Genomic DNA, 11,691 nt, shown 5'->3' on the forward strand with positions numbered 1-11,691 from the left:
AGAGTTTATGGGGCTTCACTACATCATAAGTCGCTATCTTTGCAGAGATGGAAACCGGAAAAGAGTAGAGTAATGCTTCCTCCACTCCACACTTACCACGTCGTTTCACCATTTTTACTCTTCCCCACTCCCCCTGCTCCCAACGTTTTTTTTTTTTTTTTTCTTTTTTTAACGACAAAAACAAGTACGGAGTAATATCTAGGGTCATATGTCGATCCGTACAAGAAATCTGTCTTGAACGTAACATTGTCAGCTATTGAAGTTTTCAGTTTCTCTTTCAAATACTACCTACTGAATCAGTGAAGTATATATTTTAACAAGAGAGTTTGGTTGTACACATGTTATTTTTTTTATTTTTTTTGGAAACATGGTTGTACACATGTTATCTTAACTAGAATTTTGCCAAAATAACCTGCAGGCTAAGAATTTATCTCACATTACTATTTAATTTTGTCCACCAACTTCAATTAATAAGAATGAAGAATGTAGCCTAAGCTAGTACATATATATGATGTGCCATAACTTCTCTATGCCACACTCTACGATTTCTATTTGAAGACTCTTGTTGTGTTGGTGCTATGGAGGTTCAATTCGTCACATGTATAAGCCCAACTAACTTGTTTTGTTATCTTCTTCCTCTAATATATACTTTATAATAGGTGGATAAAAATTGATCTTCGATGGACTATATTATCGAAACATGACAAAGATCATATCATTGCTCCAACAAATCTTGAATGCAATTATTTTATTTTATTTTTAAGTTATTTAATTTAAATTATATTTTAGTGACTAAATTAAAAGTTATCTAACTAAAAAAAAAAAAAAAAAAAAAAAAAAAAAAAAAAAAAAAGTAAATTTGAAAAGTATAAAGAATTGTTAAAAATTATATAGTTTATTTGAAAAATAAATAGTGAATATATCATATAAAACATGACAAAGTATTATTATTTTGTACTTTTCATTTCATATTTTTATGTGTCTAATTTTATTAGATAAAATGTAATACATCTAGGAATTAAATTAAAAATCCTGTTAAAATAATTTTATAAAGTCTATTAAAATTCTATTTTGGGTAGTGGTGCTGCATATTACCCTCGTAATAAAAAAATATATTAAAATAAAAAAGTTAATTATTTTTTTAAACAATAAAAAAGATAAATTTAAAATATTTAAAATAATAAAAACATAAAAGATAAAATATGACATGAAATGACGAAAAGTGACAATTTGAGTCAATTAGTTATACATATATTATAAACTTTGTTCATTAACTATTACCATATAAAAAACAACGGTATAAATGTCAAATAGGCACATCTACTACTGCGAATTGCTCAATTTCCACCACGAACTAAATTAAGTGTCAAATAGGTCCATCTACGAATTAATTTTGTTCAATTAACTTTTTTTACAGGTTAATAACAGGTTACCTATTTAATTATTAAAATAAAATAAAATTAAATTTAAAAAAATTAAAAAAGAATACAGCCACCGGCTGTCCTCGCCGGGCAGCCACGGCTGTCCGGTGAGGACAGCCGGTGGCTGCCATTTCAAAGACAGCCGTGGCTGCCCAGCGCGGACAGCCGGTGGCTGTATTCTTTTTTTTTTAAAATAATTTTTAAATTATTTTTTTAATAATTGAATTGGTAACCTGCAAAAAAAAAGTCAATTACCTGCAAAAAAAGCTAATTGAACAAATTTAGTAGGTAAGTGTGGTTAATTAGCCTTTAATTTAGTTCATGATGGAAATTGAACACTTGACAATAGTACATGGGCTTATTTGACACTTCTCCCAAAAACAATTCTTTAATTTGTGTATGGTTGAAAAATAGCTAGGCGCTCTTCAGGCGCCCGCGTAATTTTTTTTGTTGTTTAAATATTTTTTTTGAAAAAGACTAATAAGTATAAATTATTTGGTACTTTAATAGTTAATACTAAAATATTAAATATTAATCTAAAAATATTTAGAGTTTGAACAATTTAGGGTTATTTCGCTCAAAATAATGTCGTTTTGAGTGAAATAACTCATTAAAAAAAATAATATGTATATTCATATTAGTTTTTCCTTGAGTGAGCAAATTGTTTTATATCATTTAATGATTTAATATGTTTTTTTTTTTTTTGGGTGATGTCTTGTTGTAAACGAAAATTTGGAAATGCAATTGGTAATATGATAATATCACTATTTTTTTTTTACGGAAAATAAAATGACATATGAATTGAAAGTACTTATAGATTAAAGACGCACTCCAACCTATTAACATGGAAACAATAAAACACTTCAATTCATAATATTTATTTCAACAATTAATATTTAGTGGATTTGAAAAATGCTAAGATGTCATTCAATAATTTGAAATTTACCAAGAACCTTGTGGTTCAATAGTATCCAATTGCTTTCTTAAGTGGGAGGTGATAGGTTCGAACCTTTGTGGAGGTGATTAGTAGTTTGGGTATCCCATTTTCTTTGTAAAAAAAAATTGAAATTTTAAAATGTATTGTTAATATTAACAAAATTTGTTAGTGATGAATTAAAACTATCACTTTACACATAATTTAAGAGTAAAATTTGTATATTCAAATAATAAATCATAGAGAGAGAGTGTGTGTGGACAAATTTAAACCATTGATCTAGTAGATCTAACGGTTGAAAATAAATAAAATTTATGTAATATTTATGAAAATGACCCCACACATTTTAAAAGTTTGTAGTATTTATGAAAATGACCTCGCTCATGTTTTACTTGATTTCTAATCCATCAGATCTCGCAGATCAATAGTTTGAATTTATCCACAAGTTCTCACATGTGGAGTGGTTCTCATATGATTAAGAATATTTACATACATACATACATACATACATACATACATACATACATACATACATACATACATATATATATATATATATATATATATATATATATATATATATATATATACTAGTCTTTTATAAGCGCAATGTGCAAAAATATATGTCCAATATTTATATTTTAAAAAATAACTAACAAATTTTTATTAATTAAAATCTAAAATGAAATAAATTTTATTTATTATATTTAATGTCTATAAATATTATTATCATTAAAGGATATAAGACAAAATATGGCGGATGCATGTGCATAATAAAAGTAATGGAAAAGATAATGAAAGTTATAATGGTAAGGGTATTTTTGTCCAAAAAATTATATAGAAGAACTCTAAAAACACAATGTATAAAATGGTTAGCACTAAAAATATGAACATAAATTAGGGATATAACTTTGATTGAAACTTATTATGTTTATATATATATATATATATATATATAGTTGAGTTCAGGTGCGGCCGCACTAATAATTATGCAAATATACATCACCAACGCTAGGAAATGCACAACAAAAAAAAAAAACACAAACTAGGTACGTATGCCAAAAACACACCATTAGGTATGAATAAAAGCACCACACAGTGTTCGGAAATGCACCATTAGGGAATGGGAGTTATATAGTGTATTTTTTTGGGTGCATTGTGTATTTTTGCATTTTATTATTGTGTATTTTCCTACACTATTGGTGCTTTATATATATATATATATATATATATATATATATATATACACACACACACACTAGTTTTTTACGCGCATTGCACGATTGGGATAATGCCCAATGCTTCTTTTTTTTTTTTAAATAAATACTTTAAAGTATATCAAGGCAAGATTATATTGAAATTGTTTAGATAATTGAAATGTTAAATTTGCGTATTTAAATAGGCAATTCTAAGTTTACAAATGCAAGATAATATAGTCAATATTGATTATAATTGTTAATAAAATAATTGTATAGGTATGGTTGAAACCAAATACGAGACATAAGGGAGAACAGATAAAAATTAGGGCATAAAATATTAAATATATACTAATATTGAAGAGCTAACTACTGATTGCCCAACAAGAACATTGCGAGATAGTTTCTTACTTCAATTTGTTGTGTGATTTGAATACTCTTTTTGTCAATAAATCCCCCAAGTAGTTAATATGATTGGCTTAATTTTTTTTAAAGAATTATTATTATTATTATTATTATTATTATTATTATTATTATTATTATTATTATTATTATTATTATTATTATTATTATTATTATTATTATTACCCTTAGGTCATTTTACATCTAAACAACTAATTTTTTCAAATATCTTTTTACCAACTGTTGATATAATTCGCTGGTCAAATTCGCTAATATAATCTGCTAACGCAAACCGCTAACTGCTGATTGTCAAATAAGGACATTGCGAGATAGTTCTCACTTCAATTTGTTGTGTGACTTGAATACTCTCTTTGTTAACAAATCCCTCAAGTAGTTAATATGACTGGCTTTATTAATTATATTTTTTTAATTTTTTCATGGTATTAATAAAATACTTGATAAATAAATATATAGCATTATTTTGTAGGCGTTATTGGCTTTTTGTGCTTAAGTAGGTTGAGAAAGTAGTTATGAACAGATACTACATTTGTAATAGAGTCAGTATCATTCAAAAAAATATATAGCATTATTTTGTATTATAACTTTGATATTTAATTTAAAAATAGTGCACAAAAAAAATAATAGACAATGTAATGAATATAATCAATTGATGAATTTGAATGTAAAGAATTTTTACATTGGAGAAATATATTGACAATATAACTAATAAAATTATTTCTCTTAATTAATTTATTGATAATGTAGCGAATATAATCATGGATGAATTTGAATGTAAAGAATTTTTATATTGGAGAAAAATAAATGCAATATAACTAATGAAATTATTTCTCTTACTTAATTTATTGATAATGGATGAATATTTTTTTTGAATAAAGACATTGTAGACACATAATTCTAAATTAAAGAAATGCATATGTATTATTTTTTGTTGTAGCTACTAACTTATTATTTTAATTTAATAAGAGTAAAATAGAGTACTAATTATGTCAACTTTGATTGGGATGAGGTTCGAACCTAAGATTTCTTATTGAAAACAACGAGTAAGTTAACGGTGAACTAACAGAAATTAACAGAAAAGATAATATTTAACGGAAAAGTTAACAGATAATCATATTCATTAAGAATACATTAGTAAATTTTAAGAAAAAATTAAAATCTGATCATTCTAAGCCATTATTTTGATTAAAAAGTTTGACCGCCATTTTTTCTACCCATTATAGGCTTAACTCTCTTGGGCTCTTATTAGTATGTATATGTATGTATATATATATATATATATATATATATATATATATATATATATATATATATATATATATATATATATATATATATATATATATATATATATACACACACACACACTAGTTTTTTACGCGCATTGCGCGATTAGGATAATGTCCAATGTTTTTTTTTTAAAAAAAAATAAGTACTTTAAATTATATCAAGGCAAGATTATATTGGAATTGTTCATGCATAGATAATTGAATGTTGAATTTGCGTATTTAAATAGGTAATTCTAAGTTTACAAATGCAAGATAATATAGTCAAGATTGATTATAAATGTCAATAAAATAATTGTATAGGTATGGTTGAAATCAAATACGGGACATAAGGGAGAGCAAATAAAAATTAGGGCATAAAATATTAAATATATACTAATGTTGAAGAGCTAACTAATGATTGTCAAACAAGGACATTACGGGGTAGTTTCCCACTTCAATTTGTTGTGTGATTTGAATACTGTTTTTGTCAATAAATCTCCAAGTAGTCAATATGATTGTCTTAATTATATTTTTTTTATTTTTTAAAAACTATTATTATTATTATTATTATTATTATTATTATTATTATTATTATTATTATTATTATTATTATTATTATTATTATTATTATTATTATTATTATTATTATTATTATTATTATTATTATTATTATTATTATTATTATTATACCCTTAGGTCATTTACATGTTAATCTAAACAACTAATTTTTTCAAATATCTTGTTACCATCGTTGATATAATTCGTTGGTCAAATTCGCTAATATAATCCGCTAACACTAACCGCTAACTGCTGATTGTCAAACAAGGACATTACGGGGTAGTTCTCACTTCAATTTGTTGTGTGATTTGAATACTCTCTTTGTCAACAAATCCCTCAAGTAGTTAATATAATTGGCTTTATTAATTTTTTTTTTATTTTTTTTATGGTATTAATAAAATATTTGGTAAATAAATATATAACATTATTTTGTATTATAAATTTGATATTTAATTAAAAAACAATGCACAAAAAAAGAGAATAGACAATGTAGTGAATATAATCAATTGATGAATTTAAATGTAAAGAATTTTTACATTGGAGAAATATAAATACAATATAACTAATAAAATGCATTCAAAAAAAAATATAACTAATAAAATTATTTCTCTTAATTAATTTATTGATAATGAATATATATTTTTTTAATAAAGACATTGTAGGGACAATGTAGCGAATATAATCAATTAATGAATTTGAATGTAAAGAATTTTTATATTGAAGAAAAATAAATACAATATAACTAATGAAATTATTTCTCTTATTTAATTTATTGATAGTGAATATTTTTGAATAAAGACATTGTAGACACATAATTCTAAATTAAAGAAATGCATACGTATTATTTTTTGTTGTAGCTATTAAATTATTATTTAATTTAATAAGAGTAAAATAGAGTACTAATTATGCCAACTTTGATTGGAATGGGTTTCGAATCTAAGACCTTTCTTATTGAAATCAATGAGTAAGTTAACGGTGAACTAACAGAAATTAACGGAAAAAATAATATTTAACGGAAAAGTTAACGGATAATCATATTTATTAAGGATAAATTAGAAAATCTTAAGGAAAAATTAAAATATGATCAATCTGAGCCATTCATTTGATTAAAAAATTTAACCGCCATTTTTTCTACCAATTATAGGCCTAACTCTCTTGGGCTCTTATTAGTATAGTAGATATTAGTATAGTAAATAATATATATATATATACAGGGCCGGTCCTATCATTTTATAGGCCCGGGGCAAGATTAAAAAAATGGGCCCCGGTTAATATATAATTTTATGCCTAAAATTTAAATTAAATAAGGAAAAAATTATTAATATCAATAACTTTAAATAAGATTAACAAGTTTTTAACAATTTTACATACATACACAACAATAATCATGAAAAAAAATTCTAGGTGCTTTCCTTAATGCAAAATAATAAATAATCGTATAAGTGTCTTCATAAATAAATAATATTATAGTTTATAAAAATGAATAAATAATTTAAAATCGAGTAAACTTATAAACAATAACATTTATCATAATAAATAATAGTTAATTTTTAATAAAAATTTATAAAACAATAATTACAAACATATGGAAAGCTAAAAATCTTTTTTTTTTTTTACTAGGAGCAAGAAATTAAAATATTTCAAAACGCAATAAACAAATGCAAAAAGATATGAAACATAATTATCTAGATAAAATAGTTTGAACATAAAGCATATTATAAATCACACATCTTCTATATTATTTATATGATTTTTATAAATACTTTTTTTTTAATACAAATACCTTTCTTTTAAATAGATAAATTTTAAACTTTTTTAAAAATAATTTGAATACATATAATGACACATGATAGAAGTTTCTATATTACATTGATTAGATATTCATAAAAAGGTACGAAGTAAATTATCTTTTAATTTTTTTTATAATTCAATCTCAAAATATATCATAAACCCCCTCCGTCCTATTTTTACGTGTCTTGTTTGGTTAACATGAGTTAATTGAAGTTTTTTAAATTCAATTTTTCATAATATGTTTAGTATAAGTATATAAAAATTTATAAATTTAGAAATTGCATTAAAAATTTAATATAAAAATTATATATTTAAGATAAAAAATTTTCATAATATGTTTAGTATAAATATATGAAAATTTATATATTTAAAAACTACATTAATAATACTACTCCGTATTAAACACAAAAAATCAATAAAAATAAATTTTTAAAATATAAGCAAAGAAGTAAAGTTGGAGAATTCAAAAATGTGAAGGGAAGGATTTGATCACAGGCCTTTGATTAAATGAGGTTGAAATTCAAGTATCTTACCAACCAAACCAATTCACCTTACTATAAAATATATGTATATAAATTACTTATAATCAATATATATATACTATAAATATATATAAGAGATAGGATGGGGCCCTCCCCCAAGCATGGGCCCTGGGCAAGGGCCCAACCTGCCCATGCCCCAGGGCCGGCCCTGTGTATATATATGTATATATATATATATATATATATATATATATATATATATATATATATATATATATATATATATATATAGACTTGCACTCGGGTGCGAATGGCTTGCCCAGGCGCGAAATAGGAATGGATTCTGTTCGTCCACGTGTCCAGATCTAATGGATGAGAAACACTGATTTTTAAAAAAAACGCGGTGGCATTTTCGTAAATAATTGAACATCGAAGTGCAAGTAAAATGTATTACAAGTGCATGTAAAATGTATTATAGGTGCAAGTAAAAATTTACACTGAGCATCAATACTTAGTTGCACTTATAGTTCTAAGTAGTTGCACCTATAGTTCTAAGTAGTTGCACACATAGGTATAAGTAGTTGCATCTAGGTGTATGAATGTTTGCGAGTGGTTTTCAGGAGTATTACTACCCGCTGAACTCAGATCAATGAATGTTAACAAGGCAAGATTACATGCACTTATAGGTGAAAGTAGGTGCACCTATAGTTATAAGTAGTTGCACCTATAGTTATAAATAGTTGCATATATAGTTATAAGCACACCCAGGTGCATGAATGGTTGCGGAAAGTGAATGCTAACAAGGCAAAATTACATGCACTTATAGGTGAAAATAGGTGCACTTATAAGAGATTTTACTTGCACTTCGATGTTCAATTATTTACGAAAATGCCACCGCGTTTTTTTTTAAGTTATTAGATCTAGACACGTGTCGCGCGCTGATTCGTTCGCATTTCCTTCCTGAACACATATTCGCACCTGAGTGCGTCCCTATATATATATATATATATATATATATATATATATATATATATATATATATATATATATAGTTAATGACAGGTTCTAATCTTGTCATTTTCTTATGAGAAATTATTTTTTAGCACTTTTTGGTCCTATCATTTGATTAATAAAATGGGGAAAGTTTTTCGTGTCCTATGGTATATGGTATAAGCCAATTAACAAATTATATTTTAAGAAATAATAGAGTATTATGTATCGTTAATTCGCTATGTTGTGTATAGCACATATATGTTTTGTTTTTGTTTTTTGTTTTGTTTTGTTTTTTTTTTTTTTGTTTTTTGTTTTTTGATTTTTTTTGTTTTTGTTTTTTTTTTTTTTTGTTTTTTTTTTTTTTGTTTTGTTTTTGTGATACAATAATGATATGTTGTATATGGCACATATATGTTATGCTATTTATTTATTTTTGTGTGATACAATTTATTCTTCATTATTAACAAATTGGTACATAATATTATTATTTTTTTTTTTGAAACAAACGAAACAGACTTCATTAATAGCTTAAAAAATCGGAAATACATGTTGGCGGGATAACAACCAACTCTCCTGAAACAGCCAAAGAACCAGTTGCCCGTGCTAATTCGTGAGCCACTTGGTTCGTTGATCTCTTGACATGGCGAACACTCACATCACCAATGCCATTAGCAATAGATAAACATTGCTTAACAAGTAACCCTACATACGAATAATCTGAAAAACTAGAATTGAAAGCATTACAAAAATTTAAACAATCGGATTCAATAATAATGCATGAGGACTGTAGGCCTTTCAGCCAAGTTAGGGCCTCCTTTGCCGCGATCAGCTCTGCTATGAAAGGATCTTGAATGCCCACAACATGGCCACTCTTCGCCGCCACAAAACTGCCGGTGTGATCACGGAGCACCGCGCTGAAACCAGCTCCACCTGAGAAGATAGCAGCGTCAACATTACATTTAAGATTTCCCCTCGGTGGTGGCTTCCAAGCAGCTGCGGTTGTGGCTGTCCCCTCTCGTACGATGCTGCTGAACGTTTCTTGCCAAGTAGATTGAAGCGTGAGAACCTTGTTACGCATCGGCAAAATGGCTGGCGACACATTGCGCCAAACGCTCTCATTCCTTGATGCCCAGATCACCTCCATTATGGTTGCCATTGTTACGGCCTGCTTCACGTCCGAGATTCCCAGAATTGATTCCATGAACGAAGGCCACGAACGTCCCTGAAGCACATCACCCTGACCCCATAGTTCCGCAGCAAACCAGCACTCGCCAAATAGGTGTTCCTGGGTCTCAACAATAAAACCACATAACGGACAGCCCCCTATCCAAACATGCCTCGTCTTTAAATTTTCACGTACCGGGAGCACACCCCTAGCACAGCGCCACAACAGATTTTTAAGCTTTGGCGGAATTGGCAGTGACCACAACCGTTTTCACGCATTGAAACCTTCCGTCTCACCAGTTCGTTGTTCATTTGTCATAAGTAAACGGTACCCCTGTTTCACCATGTATTTCCCCCTCAAATCGCCAATCCATCTCCACGAGTCTCTGAAAAAACGGCTTACTGGAGTTGCAAGAATCCTCTGAATATCTTTTTCCACAAAAATGTCTCTTACCACATCAGTATCCCAGTTTCCCTCGACCGTCAGCAGACCACTTACACGAGCATCCCGCAACTCATCAATACAGGGCGTTTGCAGGTAAGGATAAGAATTATCCGATAACCAGCCCCAATCCCAAATTTTAGTGTCTGCACCATCACCAATACGTCGCGCCACCCCCATCTTCAGAATTTCCTGACCTGCGAGGATGCTCCGCCATAAATAGCTAGGATTGTTCCCAATTTGTGCTTCCAGAAACTCACTGTTCGGGAAGTACTTTGCTTTCAACAATCTACACACCAACGACTCCGGATGTATTAAAAGCCGCCACCCCTGTTTTGCAAGCAAAGCTATATTGAATTCATGCAACTTCTTAAAACCCAAACCCCCCTACACTTTTGGTGCACATAAGCGGGACTAACTCAACCAGTGAACCCCACGACTTCCTGTACCCTCGCCACCCCACCAATACCGATTAAGACATTTTTCAATAGAATCACAAGTCCGTCTTGGAAGCAAAAAAGTAGACATGGTGAAAATAGGCAAAGACTGAACTATGTTCTTGATTAGGATCTCTTTACCTGCCCTTGACAAAAGTTTATGTTGCCACATGCCTATCGGCTCCCGGATCTTTTCCTCAACGTACCTGAATGTAGCCGTTTTGTTTCGGCCAAGTATCGAGGGAAGGCCTAAATAACGGCCCAGGTCTGCAGTTAATTGAACACCAATACAACTTGAAATAAGCTCGCGTATAACAGGTTGTGTATTGAGGCTGAACACTGCATTTGACTTCTCATAGTTGATAAGCTGTCCCGATGCCTCACTATACAACTCAAGACATTCTTTGATTTTTAGAGCTTCGTTTTGCGTGGCCCAGAAAAAGAGCAAGCTGTCGTCAGCAAAAAAGAGATGGGTGATCGCCGGGGCTCCCCGGGCCACCCTTACCCCATGAGTGTCACCACGTGCCTCAGCTTGCTGTAACAGTAAGGATAGCCCTTCAGCACAGAGGATGAAAAGATATGGGG

The 11,691-nt window shown here is 28.7% G+C and overlaps 1 protein-coding gene across 1 annotated transcript; it reads right to left on the minus strand.

Moving 5' to 3' along the window:
* Positions 1–9,583: 9,583 nt before the first annotated feature.
* LOC109189303 lies at positions 9,584–10,219 on the minus strand. The gene has a single exon (XM_019340096.1). It carries the CDS (start codon positions 10,217–10,219, stop codon positions 9,584–9,586), a length of 636 nt encoding a protein of 211 aa, XP_019195641.1.
* Positions 10,220–11,691: the final 1,472 nt, after the last annotated feature.

The sequence above is a fragment of the Ipomoea nil genome, unplaced genomic scaffold, assembly GCF_001879475.1.
Source record: "Ipomoea nil cultivar Tokyo-kokei standard unplaced genomic scaffold, Asagao_1.1 scaffold1525, whole genome shotgun sequence".
Lineage (NCBI taxonomy): Eukaryota > Viridiplantae > Streptophyta > Magnoliopsida > Solanales > Convolvulaceae > Ipomoea > Ipomoea nil.

Excerpts from the sequence above, each read along its gene's own strand:
- LOC109189303 (XM_019340096.1), bottom strand. The coding sequence starts at position 10,219 with ATGGCAACCATAATGGAGGTGATCTGGGCATCAAGGAATGAGAGCGTT.